Consider the following 16,343-nt stretch of genomic DNA (forward strand, 5'->3'; position numbering starts at 1 on the left):
CATACAGCCCTGAGTGTCAGGTGGTGCGTCCCACGGGGCTTATAAAAGTCCCATTAACATGGCCCTCCTCATTGGTTCTGACAGGTTGATCAATGAGGCCCCTCCCCCCTCTGACCCCGAGGCCGCTCTGACTCAGAGGTCAGACACGATGGATCGCTAGACCTGCACACACACACACACACACACTTTGTCTCTCTCTCTCTGTGCTGGTCACGGTACAGCTTGGTCGCTCCCCCTTGTATTCAGTGTCGGGGCTCATATCCCAGGGTGCACTTGTTCTCTGGCTTTTAGGGAGGAGGATCATACTTTACCTTGAGACATGTTTCGATCTTATCTCTGCTTTTAACACACACGTCATACACACACATCCACAGAGCTGTATTTCACCCTTCAGGGAAATGTCTGACTGTATATCTGTATATCTGTGTGTGTCTGTGTGTGTGTGTGTGTGTGTGTGTGTGTGTGTGTGTGTGTGTGTGTGTGTGTGTGTGTGTGTGTGTGTGTGTGTGTAGGTGTCGTTAAGAGGACACTCAGTCTCTGCTGGTTCAGGGTTGGTGGTGAGGTCTGCACTGCTTTGTCTCAGCTGTATGTCGAGTGAGACGCAACCAGAGGTGACTGAAGGTCTGCTCTGTGTTTGGTAAACAGTCCGATCCAGACAGGGTAAATAATGGTTAGTGTGCATGTGTGTGGAACAAGGAACAAGACAAAATATAAAATAACTGATGTGACTGTTCCCGGGACGTTTGCAGAAAAACAAACAACAAAACAAAATGGAAATCTGTAACAAAATCATTTGTGGTTTACAATCGTTGCTGTGTGATAATCAGTCCAACAGTTTAATGTAATGGAGTAACACTTTCATATGAATGCAGTCAATGGGTGTGTAATTTAGGTGGTGGTGGTGGTGGTGGTGGTGGGGGGGGTTGTTGGGGTATCATAGCCCGTCTAGGGGCCCAGAGACTGCTGTTCCAGGGGAGCAGGGGGGGGTTAAGAGGCGATGTCACGCCCAGGGAGACTCTGCCCCGTCGTCCTAATGATGTCCACCGGCCTAATTGAATATTGACGTTCTGCACACGAGGGCTAAACGGCTTCTGTCTGCTTCACCTCCTCTGCCTCTCCTCGGCCTGAGCTGTTTCTCCATCCTTTGATTCCCTCAGGAGATGGTGGTGTGGTGGGGGGGGGGGGGCAGGGGGGTCGTTACATGTTCCTGTTACGATGGTTACACTGGTTTTACTGGCTTTTTGTTTGTTCCTTTAATAAAAATATTGGTTATCAAGGATGTTAGAAAATACATCTTCCTTAGCTTCTCCTCTCGTGGGAGTCGACGCAATCAGGAATGCACATATTCCGATTTGCGTCCGCATCTTACCTCGTTGATTATCGCCGGACCTACCCTTTAAAAAAAAAAAAAAAAAAAACTCTCTCTCTTCTCTCTAAACATCACCTCCTTCCTCCTTTTTCTTTTTTTTTTTTTTCTCCTTGCTTCTATTTCTGTGACGGCGCATTACTTCCCACTGTGTCTGCCTCCAGACGCTTCTCCTTTGTTGCCACGGCGACGACTTCCAGATGGCGAGTGTCATGGCAAAGACAGGGCTCCAAGTGTAGTCTGATAATAACACACACACACACACACACACACACTCTATAGGTCGCCATACATACATTGAGAACAGACTGGTGGTGTATATTCTGTTCAACACTCACATCCTACTCAGAAGCTGCTGGACGTGCACTCTGCCCACTATACACACACACACACACACACACACACAGCAGTACGGTATAATAATAAAAGCAGTGTCACAGCCACACAGGAAACAATCTCTCCTTTATGTGACCGCTGTGTCATTAATCTTGGTGGAGGTTAACAAATGCACTTGCATGGAAGGTATATTTCATAGGCAGACAGCCAACAATGGGGCCATTGTGGCGTCGAGGCCGCAGCGGCGAGCTCTGCATTCAGTCAGAACTTTTTTTTTTCGGTTGGCTCTGGATCCACGCCGCCTGTCCGGGGTCATGTTTCATCTCTGCAGATGAATGTGTTTGTGTGGGAGAAAACATGTGAAACACGGAGCGGAATCAACCCTCCAGATGTTTATTTATTTCTGCTGCGAGAAACCACAATTTGTTTTCTGAATGGTGGGGAAATAAACGCACTCGGCTATTTTTCAAAGTTTGGCCTTGTCGCTATTAGTCAAAAACGAGAGCTAGATGAATAGTCTGCTGGTGCTTTTTATGTACAGCCGGCTGACCAGACCAGCGCCGCTCTGATTCACTGTTCTCTATGTTTCTCCAGCAGCGCTATTTCCATCTGAGAAGTCCTCCCAGTAATCCATTAGACTTCCATTAGCTGCGATTTGTGTGATTAGTTCTAATTAATCAGTTCAGTCTGTGGCCTTCACTCCCCCGCACGCTCCTCACATTTCATTTTTAACCTCATTTCTCAGCTCTCCACCGAGCGAGAGAGCGCGGCGACGACTGAGCGAGCAAATCAAAGAGCGAGCTGCAGGTCTGGCGCTTTTTCTGTCTGAGCGCAGAATCACTCGATACTGCTCGAGCACCAGACCCAGAACAGGCTCGGCCGCTGCTTGGACTGCGTTTTAATGCTCTTTTCTCTCGCCGGGCTGAATACATGGGTTACTTTCTGCGTCTGCAGAGGTTCTTTAAAGCTCGGTTGTGTTTTTTTTTTTTTTTAAATGAACCAGGAGGGATTGGGATCTCATGTTTTACACATCTCGAGTCTGCTCCGGCTCCTGTTAGCCCCTCTCGGCCCTCCTGTCGAACAATAAGTATTGATTTGTGCAGGAGCATCCATCCCTCACTGTAACAAAGCTTATTGATGTTTGTGGAGCCCTGATTTCCCCTCGGTCAAACCCCAAGTGCTGCAGCATCACTAAATGAGTTGATGCTGCACCAAACTCTGCCCCAAAGTGACCTGGGAGCAAAAAAAAAAAATCTTCTTTTTATGAGCAACTCTTTTTCTCTAAAAGTGAAGTTAGAATTAAAAGATGATTTCAGGCTTGTTGCAGTAGGTCAGCTTGTATACTGAGGTATTATGTGGTGATAATCTGTCTTCTTTCCCCCTGTTGTCAGCCTTCTTCTGCCATTACCACTATTGTGATAAATGAAGGCTCAATTTATCAGCCGGCCTCTACTCGATTTCTTTTTCTCCCCTCGGTTTCCCCCCCGCCCCTGCCGCTACATCTTACCTCTGTATGGTTCGTTTTATTCCTCCATCTGTTTCCATCCATCTCGTCCCCTCTCCTTCACATCGAGCATCTCTTTGTGCCTGCTGGAGAAGGCTGGGATGCCGCCTGTCACCCCGGAGCTGCAGACTCCCATCCAGGCTGCCGGAGGTGGCCCGTCTGCTGTCAATCAATCTGGATGTGCAGTAGCAGAGAGGGTGGGGAGGGGGGTGGGGTGGGGGGGGGGAGTGTTGACACATGATGTGGCTCCCTGCTGTTCAGAAATTCACTTTTGAGTTCTTTGCCTAGCAGGCCTGCACAGTCGGCCGTAGAGATTCTGGTGTCTAAAATTAGTCAAACGTGGTTTGTGAGTCTTTGAGTTGAAAGTGGTTTTAATGCTTTGCTGCATCAAACCAATCGCTCCTGCTTTGTCCTCTTGGTTTTTCTAGTTATCTTTGATAGGTACTATTTTTACCATTTCAAACAGCTGGGTGTCTTGTCTCCTTTATTTGCATTTTCTCATCTTTCATGCATTTAAGGTGGTCTTTGTAACACCTTGGTCCACAAAGTCCTCCAGGGACTACAGATGCCAAACAGCCTGTAATTTATTTATTAATTTGCTTTTCTGAGATGTTTAAACAAACTGAAGGTCCATATTCACAGCTTTTTTTTTTAAATCCTGTATTGTTGGTTTCCATGGTTAATAGAAATTGATCGGCAGTTAAATACTGGTCAAATATAAATGTAACTGAGCGACATCAGAGCTAACATAATGCTTCATTTTTGCCAGGCTGCAGAATTTCAACATATTTCAGTCAGTGAGGGTTTGATGTTTTCAGTTTAGAAACTTAATTTCACATTAAGTCTTCTCGGTCCTCTTCCTGTCACCTGTCTGTAGATCTGTAGGACAGTGCGTCACCTCTGTGCCCGGCCTGTCAGCACCTGTGTCCGATCGGACTCTGAGCTGTTTGTTTGCACTTACTGACGTTGTTTCCTCTTGTCTAGATGAACCTACTCTCTGATGTTCATCACTTTAGACAGAAAGTATCTAGAGTGTAGATCAGGGGTGGACACGATGGCAAGAAGTCCCTCCTTAAGCGGATGTGTCTGGATGTTCGTCCTTGTCCTTGTGCGAGTACATGAGGTTAAAAAAACCTTTTAGAAGAATAGATCTGTAGCTTTTCTCCTTGAGCTCCAAAAGGATCTTTTAATGCATGTTTTAAGCCATGGGCGTGATGAGGTCACTGAGGTCTGGACTTTGGTAATTTCCTCAAAAAAAAAGTTATTACCAGTCAATCTGTGATGGCTTTTACTTTGAAAATATTCAAACAGAAATGCTGCCAAGTCAAGGCCTGCCTTACACTGCCTTTGTGTGTCTGGCTTCGCTTCACAGTTAAGGAAAAAACTCAGCCTGTGGCTCATCATTCACTTTACAAATAGGAAGTAAATGTGTGCGAGTTATTGGCCCGGTGTATAGCTTGGGTTGCATTTAAAGGCATACATTTTGCATGTACTTAAATGCCTTGAATATAGGATATATGAAGTTAAATATTTATGGGCCACAATATTTTCTAAACCCTGGTTACGGCCTTGTTTTAATCTCTGCTTTATGCGATCAAAAATTCTTCACATTGACTAAATTTGGTTAGTGTTGACTTTCCCCCTGTGACTGTTTCATGCTTCTCCTGCTTTTCCCCCTTAAAGTAACCCAAAACAAAATGTTCAAATAACTGATTCACACACAGTTATTTCAGACCTTTGGGTTAAAAACTGATTTGCAGGATGATGAAAATGATGAAAATCAAAACACTCTTGCAAAACACAATAAGAAGGATGTTGGCTTCATGTCTGACGTAGATTTTTCTCTGAGCCGTAATGTTTGGAGCTGCTCTCTCTTAATGTGATCTCTGTCCCTCCGTCTCTGCAGGACTCCGTGGTTTAACGGCTGGGGGTTCAACCTGCCTCGAGGTCAGTCTCTGCTGGATAAGTGGAATCTGGTACCTGAAGGCATCGACATCCTGATGACCCACGGACCTCCGCTCGGTGAGTCCAATTAACCAATCACAGCCCCCCCTCATCACCATACCTAATGAGCTTGTACCTCATTATTCGAGAATCTGTGAGAAGTCACTGGAGGCGTAGCAGCAGGCGGCTAGTGTGTGTGTGTGTGTGTGTGTGTGTGTGTGTGTGTGTGTGTGTGTGTGTGTGTGTGTGTGTGTGTGTGTGTGTGTGTGTGTGTGTGTGTGTGTGTGTGTGTGTGTGTGTGTGTGTGTGTGTGTGTGTGTGTGTGTGTGTGTGTGTGTGTGTGTGTGTGTGTAGGTTTGTGTGCTGGCGTGTGTGTGTGTGTGCGCAGGTGTGTGTGTTTGTGTGTGTGTGCTGGCGTGTGTGTGCAGGTGTGTGTGTGTGTACTTGCGCTACAGTCAACACTGTTTTTATCATGAGCGAACACTCGAACACGCTCTGTGATTCAATATTTGTTTTCGAGCGTACACATTGTTTGCTTTTCTTTATTCCAGTCTGATTCAGTTTTCTTCCAGTTTTTGTTCCCAGTATGTTTTCTTTCTCTCTTTCTCGCTCTCCATCTGGCTTTATTGAGTGATTTCCTCCCTCTCGCCTTCGGAGGGCTGCTGCTGTTGCTGCTGCGGCAGCCGCTGCGGCCGTTTGATTGCATGGAAACCGGATTTTGCTCCAGCGTGACAGACGCTGCGAATGATTGGAGAGAGAGTAGAGGAGAAGCAGAGGGCTGAGGGGGGGAGGGGGTTGGGGGGGGGGGGTGAAGACGAGGGGAAGGCTCTTCTAAAGTGGAGGGGACATAATGGAAACAAATCTGTGTTGCATGACGAAATACAAATATAGTTTCTCATCTTCCAAAAATGTATTAAGATTACTGTGATAGTGCAAATATGAATCACTGGAATCATGAGCTGGTTTGAACTACAGAAGTCTTAAATATTAAAGATCTGTGTGTTTATCTTTCATTATTTAACTACTCATTTAATCTCTGTGCTTTTTAATTATCTTCAACTCTTCATCGTTACCTTTTCTAATATTTTAACACTTTATATCTTTGTTATCTTTAACTCTTTACCTTTTTATTCTTTTAGTCGAGCATTAGTTTCTACTTCTAAATCCATTTGAGTAAGCGCCATGTTTTTCTTGTTTTTAATCGTTGTAAAGCACTTGTGTTCGATCTGTTTGAAAGGTGCAACACAGTATGAATAAAGATCGATGGATTTTTGCATCAGGTGAGCCTTTCTCATAAGGAGCTTAACAAATTTCAGCAGTGATGCTACAAAAAAGTTATAACTGCACAAGAGTAGGGGGGGACAATGACACCACCTGTAGAAATCTACTTTATATATTTATAGATCTCACCTTTAGTCAGTTAAAGCTCAATCCAGTAATGGTTTAACATCCAGCTGCGAAGACAACCGCAGACTTGAATTTCTTTTCTGAATGTTCTGCAAAAAAAAGATTCTACCTACTGTAGGGGCGCTGATAGCCTAGCGGTTATGTTATGAGACCCATGTACAGAGGCTACAGTCCTTGTTGCAGCATTTGTGGGTTTGAATCTGACCTCAGCCCTTTGCTGCATGTCGCCCCTCCACTCTCTCCTCCCAACATCTCATGTCTCTATAGCTGTCTTATCAGTAAAGGCAAACATACAACCCCAAAACAATTCTACCCAAATCAGTCAGAGCAAGGCTTTAATATCAACCTGAAGCAAAATGTGAATAGGAGTAACACTTAAATGATTCCTTAAAACAAAGGTTACAGTCTGTTTGTTAAAGGTATCATGTTTCATTAAACCTCAATGAAGCGGTTTCACATCCAACGAAATCCATCAAAATACTCGAGTTCCTGTTCATTTGTCCAGCTGGCTCTTTTTTAAAAGTTTGACTTCTTTACCCGTCTGTCTGTCTGTCTGTCTGTCTGTGCAGGTTTCAGAGATTGGGTTCCCAAAGAGCTGCAGCGGGTCGGCTGCGTGGAGCTTCTCAACACGGTCCAGAAGAGAGTGAGACCCAAACTTCATGCTTTTGGAGGCATACATGAAGGTACGGAGAATAAAACCAGCGTCACAGGAGGATTAGAGGAATGTCTTCACACCTTCACCTCACCTTAACTCTGTTTGTCTTTACTTGACTGTTTGTCTTTGTCCTTTCTCTCTGTTATCGTTGTAACAGCTGTCCAGTGTCGATAAAAGAAACTTAAACCACTAAACAATCCTTTACAGAATATATCTGGAGAGTGAACGTGAACCTTTAAATGAATTCACTCTTTCCTCTTTGTTTAGGCTTTGTGCTCCAAACTTAAACTAAGGTCACAAAATGTAGATTAACCTCACCTCACCATGATCTCTCCTGGATCAGCCCTCGTGTGTTTCACCCCACCTTAAGGCAAACAACAACCAATAACCTGCCCCAATGAAATCACATGAAAACACTTCATGTCGAGCACACACAAAGTATTAACTCATCAACAAAGATCGACTGATTACTCAATAACCAAAACTGGACAAACGCAAAATCTGTTTCACAAAATCTCCTAAACCTCAGCCACAGCATTTAAAGATCAGGGCTTTTTGAAGAGGGGTCTGATGAGTGTCTGAAGCCTCCTACAGACCGGCTGAGGTCGGCATGGCCGTCAGCGGGAAGCTTGCTCTTGCTGTGGCGGCGTTCATGTGCAAATAAAAACAGGACAAAGGGGAGGGATAGAAAACTGTGGACACGATGTTGGTGAGGGAAAAGTAGCACATTTTTCTGCCCTTAATCAAACTCCAGATGTGATGAACTAAATGTCCTCATGCAGGAGTTTTGTTTAGAGACGGTGATAGTTAAGCACTGTTGATTTGTAGTAAGTTTGAGTGACGTTGACTTCTCCCTCGCTCCCTCAGGCTACGGGATCATGACGGACGGCTACACGACGTTCATCAACGCGTCCACCTGCACCGTCAGCTTCCAGCCCACCAACCCCCCCATCGTGTTCGACCTGCCCAACCCCTCCAGCTCCTGAGACCAGAGGGGGGGGGGGGGGGAGAGACGGAGGGGATGAGGGGAGGGAGTAAAAATGTGTTTTTTTTCTATAAATATGTCAAGTAAAAAAAAAAAAAATCTAAGTGTTTCTTTGCAAACATTTGGTCTTCTCTAAGCTGTTGTTGAAGTTGAGAAGATTTGGAGACATTGGGGGGGGGGCGGGGTTTATCTGGGAGGGTTAAAGGAGAATAACGGTGTTTACATTTTTTTTTGTGCCAACAGTGCTGCTTCCCCTCTCGCATTTATGTTAACGCCTCACGGTCAGCGTGGCTTCAGATATCAGGGTCTGTTACTCTCCTTGAAAAGCGAGCGTAGAAACGTCTTCATTTCCTGATTCCAACCGGGCAAAGTTATTTCATCAGAACCCTTTATCCGTTCTTTTTAAGGAAGTTCAACATCCAGTTCAGGAAATCCTCCACTTCAAAATGTGTCGCCGTAGCGCATAACCATAAAAAAAAAAAATGTAACCCCCAATTTCCACAAACTCCATGCACGTCAGCACCACGGTTTTGCTCCTTCGGACGGCGAGCGCGATGCCCCACTGAGTCCGTTTCTGGAACGTGAGCCTAGCCATGAGCAGCTCTACTTTACACACATCACAGGAGAACAACAACATGTGGGAATACAGAAAAAAACATGCAAACAACATGTTTCTTTTGTCTACCTGAGGATGATTTGTCGTTGGTGCCTGTTTTGACGTTAAGTTGATTCAGTGATAAATATATATATAGTTTTATTTTGAAAATCCTTGTCTAACTTCCTGTCTGGCTCGATCTATTCTGTCCAGCTTGATGCGTCCCCTGCAGCGTACTCCCATCGAAAATAGACTCGCAGCGAAATTAGAAACGGAGCAGAGCGTAGTGGTGCTGCTGGCACGCTTCAGAGAGGGACGGCGGCGCTCGCTGTGGAAACTATCTTTGACTAGAGTGGCAGCGAACGACTTCTCCCTCGGAGACCACGGTGCGCACAGAGTATGTGAAAATTGGGGATAAGAGTGATGACTGAATAGGGTTTCCTGCTGGAATAAAAGAAAGATATTTAATGAAAAGCTGCTTAATTTCATGAGAAGTTGTGATTGTTTTTTTTTTTATTATTTAAATTTTCCAACTTTATTTGTTCTTAATCACGACAAAGCAAAAATGATTTTTGACCCTTTTCAGAGCAGAATGGGGGAATCTGCCTGTCGTTCTTTGTTTGGACCGTTTATATATAAATAAAAATACTCATTAAAAACGTGTTTTAAAGTCTAAAGAAGTTCAGCTTGTGATGAGAAATGAATTTGAGAGGGGAGAGTGACGCTGCGTTGAGAAACACCGCTATTCTCCTCCTCCTTTTTTTTTTTTTTTTTGAAGGGTTTTGTGGTTAAACAATCTTGCTCTTGATAAATATTGGTCAGACCTGTAAGATAAATGATGCTTTGTGAATTTGTACAATTTCTCTCTGTTTGGTTTTGCATTGGCCGGACAGCGGATGCCATTGTTTTTATGTTGTATCTACCATCATGATATTTTGTGTTTAGCTCTTCTTTTCTTTCTTTTTTTTTAATCTCGTCAGTTGCTCTTCTTTCTTATTGGCTGACAGGGACGCTGCCTTAAACTAGCTTTAATGTTCTCACAGCTAGAGCCCCCCCCCACCCCAATCTCTGCGAGCTCGGAGAAAAAAAAGTCCTTATTTATTACCCATCATCCCGCAGGACAACACCTGACCGACGACGCAGGGACGGAAAGCTAACGAATCACAGCCCGACACGTTCACTCTCTTAACATCTCATTCTGGATTTCTGATCTAATTTGGAAATGTATGTATAAAATATATAAATATATATTCTATATTCATGTTGTAAAACATCTGTACGAAAAGTTGTGTTTGAAAAAAAAAAAGAACATCTGGTGCATTGTTTTGTTTTTTTTGTACGCGCCTGTATGATGGCGTTTTCCCGCTCGTCGCTCTTCAGACGTTTCTTTCCTGTTTTTTTTGGGTAAACGTTAATTTTGGATGAGAGAGGAGACTTTTAGTCAGAGTCACAATCCAACAGGTGCTGCTTGTTCCCAACAACACGCCTGCCTAAACATGCTTACGTTGTCCTTTTAAAGTGTAAATCTGATAGTATTTGTGTTCTATTGCTCTTGTTTTTTTTTTCTTCTTCTAATTTTGCACTGTGTGTAAATGCAATCTTGCTAGCACAAAAAAAAAATGTTGCCAATAGTTGTCTGAACTCTGCCTCTGTAAATGCTCTTTCTGTGCTCTGTTCCTCTCTCTCTCTCTCTCTCTCTCTCTCTCTCTCTCTCTCTCTCTGATTGTACCCCTCTTCATGGAAATGTTAGTTCTCTTTTTCAGTTCATTGTGATATATTTAGCTGCCTTTATATGCAAATAAAATTGCAAGATTTTTACTTATCAAGATCTGTCTTGATTTTTGTTTTTTTCATTTTTATATAAAGTGTCCCAAACCAGTCCTGAAGTCCTTTTTATTTCTGAATGTTTGATTCCAACTTCTAAATCTCGGAGGTCGACTCTGGGGGGGGGGGGGGGGTCATCGGTACTTCTGGCAAACTTGAGGCATCGTCTCCTCCAGCTCGCACGTTGTGATTGGCTGCTGTTTGATTGGTTCACAGACACAATAGTAGAGAAACAAACCCCCCCAAAAAAGGCTTTAGTTTTCGAGATACCCCTACCCGAGGTAGAACAAAGCACGACCATATTTTTTCATAACTTGAACATGTCTAGTTTATGAAACGGATTGTTGTATAAAAATATTTTACTGCAAAATAACTTTTTGTGGATGTTTTATGCGTCTTAGGTCAAATTAGGGCTTCTCCGAAAGGGACAGCTCTAGCCTCATCACATGTATCTCTGGGAATCTGAATCAGAATTTCACCAAATTTGGACAGGATGTTCACAGATAGTTATTAGTTACAATTATGCAAAGTTTTTATCAAAACCATTTTGAATTTTTGAATTTTTCACACTTAAACACACATGTAGATTAGGCGGAAATTGAAAATTGAAACAAAAATTCAAAAGGTATGTCTATCAAAGTCTGTCATTTATTAAGTAAGGACACCAAACATTAAAATATGTCATTTCTATCTTCTTTAGACTGTTATCTCAACATAAAAGCAAGTTATTTGACTTTTCACTTGACCCTATGCTATTTTTATACAACTATCCGTTTCATAAACTAGACATGTTCAAGTTATGTAAAAATATGGTCGTGCTTTGTTCTACCTCGGGTAGGGGTCTCTCAACTTTTAGGGGCCCAAGTTCCTCTACTACAATACAGGGAAAGGTTACAAAACCTTTTAACTTTGTTTGGGTCCACAAAGTGAGAGGGGCTGATATCCAGATCTTGTGACTCAGTGATTAAGTCAATGTTCATATCTCAGAATAACAAAACTGCTGTACAATTATCACTTTAATATACTTTATTAATCCCAGGAGGGTGTGTGTGTGTGTGTGTGTGTGTGTGTGTGTGTGTGTGTTTTTCAGGCTAATGTGTGTGAGTAGCATGTCTCTCAATGATGAAGAGGACCGATGGACATGCATCAATGGAGAGATGTGAGAGTGAGGGGCTGCACATGAGTCAAGCAGTTTGGGGTTTAGTGACCGTGGTAGAACTCTGGACTTAAACAGGCACCGTACTTTGGTCCATAGCAGGACTCTTCACCAGCAAACATACATTTTCCAACCCAAGTCCCTCAAATTGAGCTACCGCAGGTTTAGTTTTGGGCTGTTTATGACTTTTTTGCTTTTATTTGATGTTTTTTATTGCATGAACTTTCTGCTCAAATATAACTTGTGACAGTCTTCGTAGTATCCACGCTGTTTGTTGTTGTTTCCAAACTTTAAAGCATGTAATCACACTGTTGGAGTGTCACCCACCTGGGGGAGGGGTTTACTGCCCTGTGTGATGTCATGAAGGGAAAATCTCCAAACGGCCTGTTTGAGCACACATTTTCTGAAAAGTGGAGCAGGCAAAAGACGGAGAGGATGGACTTTTCTCATCATCGGGGGGTTTGTTGACACAGTAGGGACACATTAGTACAAAAACATGGTGAAGTGTATTTTGCATAATATGTGACCAACTTAAATTGCCTTAATTGGGCTGTTTAATTCACATGCGGATCTATAAGTGATATCTACGGTGGCTGGGAAGTGCAATCCAATTACAAAGTGTGAAACACTTCTACAAGCGCTGAGACAAATTAAAAAGTGGCAGAACACTTTAACTAATCCCCAAACAAATTTACAAACAACAGAATCTTGACGGAAAGGGAATGTACCAAATACAGGAAGTGACCCGGAAGTGATTGAGTGAGGGGTCATTCTGTTTTGTTTTTTATAAAATGTAAAAATCTTTTTCAAAAATGTAATTTTTTCTCAAATTTTGTAAAAGTGTTTCACTCTAGAACCTCGGGGCTGTTTCTTTACATCAGCACTCAGACAAAAGCCACATCGCTCTCTAATCGTATTTAATTTACCTCCTTCCTGATTTCACTCTCCTGTCTCGCTCTTTTTTTGTTTGCTGTTTTTGCGAGGGCATTATTGATTAGTTCAGAAAATTACCGTCATTACAGATAGCGGGAACAATCATTTCATTATTCATTGATTAAAGGACAGACGCTAATTTGAGTCCTTCACAATCAAAAACATCAGTTTATAGCGACATCTTCAAGTCAACCAATTATAAATATCGTTCACTTTGACAGCCGAGCTGTAAACACAAAGACTCGACAGAGTTCTTCATTAAATGCTGCTCACATGTGAAAATGTACAAAAACACTTCACTTGTATCTAAAGCTGAGAAATTACAAAAAGTATTACTAAATGGACCTGAAGCCAAAGTTTAGTCGTGAATTCAAGGTTCTGTTCAGGCTGCAGTTTCACACTTTGTCATTTTGCTTTGCACTTCCCAGCCACCGTAGATATCAGATGCAGAAATGTAAACAAGCTGCTCTGTATTTCACACGGGCAGAGAAGAAGGGACATGTTCAACCACAGTTCATTTCCCTTATTTGTCCATTGGAGAAGTTTAAGAGTAATCGATTTAAAGCATCACAAACCAACTTAAAGAATTTAAAAAAAGCAGATCTCCAGCTGAGTGAACATGCTTCACTCAGCAGGAGAAAATAAAAAAAATGATGGTTTCCGTTTCTCCCACACTTCTCATGTGAACATTGAAAACGTGGCAGCAGCTCCAGATCTGCCTCCCTTTGTCTTTGGTTTCATCAGGTTTCGCTCCCTTTCACTCTCGCCAGCTCAGATCCCTCGTAGGGCCAAAAATAAAAAAAAACGGGCTCGAGTTGTCGGGCGCCTTCGCCAGCCTTTTTCCCACCAACCCCCCTTGCTCTCATCACCACAACATCAAAGCAACCCAACCAATTAAGTATTCCCCGAAACGAGAGCGGCAAAGCATCGCCCCACACCCACCAGATCCCCCCCCCCCCCGCACATTACCATAATCCAGTCTAATCATATTAACGCGGGCCGCAGACGAGCAGGAGGAGACACGGCTGCTCTGCTGCGTTCGTCGTCCTCCTTAGTGTGGGTGTGAATGTGAACGCTGCACATGTTGTGCCTCTGCAGCGATCAGACGCCGACATGCTAAATGTTAAACGCTAATCATCGTTCAGTCAGAGGTGTAACGATTCAACCATACGGATCAACATATCGATTTACTGCCCAACGATTTCACCAGCATCAAAACAAAGACTAATCCATATCTTCATCTGTAACGTCCATTCAGAGAGATGTTTTTAAAAATCAGAAGCTTTTTTTCAGACTGCTGTTTCAAGCGATATTTACGCCCCGTGATGTTTCACTTTCAATCTGAACGTCGAGGAGGCGTGATAAGGGGACGAAGTGATCCCCCCCCCCCCCCCCCTGCTCCGTCTTCAGAGGTAGTTACAGAGGTGAGACGGTTTCAGTGGAGCCAACGTGGGAGTGTGTGTGTGTGTGTGCATGTCTGACTGTGTGTATGTGGAGCACTCGCTGCGCTGTGAATTCACTCAATATAACGCAGTTGTAGAATCAGTAGGATGACACAGGCGTGATGACGGCTGAGCTTAGTGATGGTACTTGAGTCAGTAAAGGGCTAGAGACACGCAGTGCTAAACACGGGCAGAAATAAAAAAATAAAAAAAACAGACCGGACAAATCATCAGGAAAAGAAAATGGATCGAATAGAGTTTAGGAAAAAATGAAATACAAAAACAAGCCAACCAATGTAGCCTATGAGTAAAAAAAAAATCTCTTAAAAGAGTCAAAAATATTTGACAAACTGAACTCTTCCAGACATTCAATCCAAAAAAAGAATCAAGGTACTTATTGTGAGTTAATTAAAATGCATCGAAATCCTTCAGGGGCAGACTTTGTGAAATCAGTAAATACTGTATACTTATCAAAAGAACCCTTTGGTACTCTAAAGCCGTCTTCACGTCTGCACTCCTGAACATTTGTATTTGAGTTTTTCAGGACGACTGTTATACCTCGTCACCGGCTGCAGTCAGTCTCCTCTCTCAGGACGCTGCTGGTGTGTGTGTGTGTGTGTGTGTGTGTGTGTGTGTGTTCGGTGTTTGTCAGGTTAGCCTTCATCTGCTGCTGATGGATAACGGCCGAGACACGGTGAAGGCTGACACAACCTGTGTGTGTGTGTGTGTGTGTGTGTGTAGGGGGGGGGGGGGGGCTTACTTTTGGTGCCAGCACTCTGCATGCACTGTTTATGTGGACTTAATTGCCCGTCGGTGGTATTATTGTAATCTGGAGCTCATTTGGCACCAGAGGAGTTACAGTGAAATAATTCTGTGAATCAGAGTCATGCTTTCCATTCGCTCATCCCTCCCATGTGACCTGATTCAACATCGTTATAGACATCAGTTTACGTTATTTTTTTAGGGGTTTCTTTGACATATGTATTGAGGAAAAAGAAGATTTAAGAAGCTCATGTAAACTTTTCAAAGCCGACACGTTGAAGTGTTTTCTAACAGAGCAGGGAACATATCACGTGAACGACGCACTTCGGGCGTTGATTCGATGGTAATTAAGTCAGAATAAGAAGAATGTAAAACCTGATTAAATTAATTAAAGGTTTAAAGGGCTTTCCTAATGACTTTCCACGTTAATTGTTCGCTCCGCAGATTTGATGCCCGCTGTCATTCCCTCTTTACATTCAGAGCTTTTAAAGGAATCTCTGAGTGCTGCTCGAGCCGCGAGAGATTTGACCTCCAACCTCGCTCACAATACGTGATTATGGCGAGTGGATCCTCCTGAAAGACGGGAGAAGATTAGAACCTCGGGGCTGTTTCTTTACATCAGCGCTCAGACAAAAGCCACATCTCTCTCTAATCGTATTTAATTTACCTCCTTCCTGATTTCACTCTCCTGTCTCGCTCTTTTCTTGCTTGCAGTTTTTGCGAGGGCATTATTGATTAGTTCAGAAAATTACCGTCGTTACAGATAGCGGGAACAATCGTTTCATTATTCATTGATTAAAGGACAGACGCTAATTTGAGTCCTTCACAATCAAAAACATCAGTTTATAGCGACATCTTCAAGTCAACCAATTATAAATATCGTTCACTTTGACAGCCGAGCTGTAAACACAAAGACTCGACAGAGTTCTTCATTAAATGCTGCTCACATGTGAAAATGTACAAAAACACTTCACTTGTATCTAAAGCTGAGAAATTAAAAAAAGTATTACTAAAATGGACCTGAAGCCAAAGTTTAGTTGTGAATTCAAGGTTCTGTTCAGGCTGCAGTTTCACAAATCTGATCCTCAATCTGATCTTCACTGTTTGAACTCTGAGCTAATCAATTCGATCTGCTATCCCAGTTTTATTTCTAAGGCTTCAATTATTATTATGTTTTAACATTTTGGGGGCTTTTTATGCCTTTATGGTAGAGAAAGAACAGTGGATAATTAGGGAAATAGAGAGTGGGGAATGGCATGCGGGAAAGGAGCCACCGGCTTCCCCTAAGGCTTCAATTATTAACTCACAATTTACGCTTTAATTTCTGCATGGGACATTTGAACAAACTGTGATGTAACCCATCCTCAGGTTTGTGAGAAAACGTTCTTAGTGTTGTAGTAAAAGTTTAGTTTCAGTCAGGCTGATTCAGGTGAG

General features: G+C 43.0%; 1 protein-coding gene across 2 annotated transcripts in view; it reads left to right on the forward strand.

Moving 5' to 3' along the window:
- Positions 1-10,671, forward strand: part of mpped2a (metallophosphoesterase domain containing 2a) — a 69,030-nt gene extending 58,359 nt beyond the window's left edge. For both annotated transcript variants that reach the window (XM_061059541.1, XM_061059469.1), the window contains exons 5-7: positions 5,113-5,228; positions 7,127-7,240; positions 8,080-10,671. In XM_061059541.1, coding sequence (XP_060915524.1) covers positions 5,113-5,228; positions 7,127-7,240; positions 8,080-8,198 — 349 coding nt within the window. In that variant the 3' untranslated portion in view covers positions 8,199-10,671. The remainder of the gene's footprint in view (positions 1-5,112; positions 5,229-7,126; positions 7,241-8,079) is intronic.
- Positions 10,672-16,343: the final 5,672 nt, after the last annotated feature.

This window comes from Labrus mixtus, chromosome 1, assembly GCF_963584025.1.
Source record: "Labrus mixtus chromosome 1, fLabMix1.1, whole genome shotgun sequence".
Taxonomy (NCBI): Eukaryota; Metazoa; Chordata; class Actinopteri; order Labriformes; family Labridae; genus Labrus; species Labrus mixtus.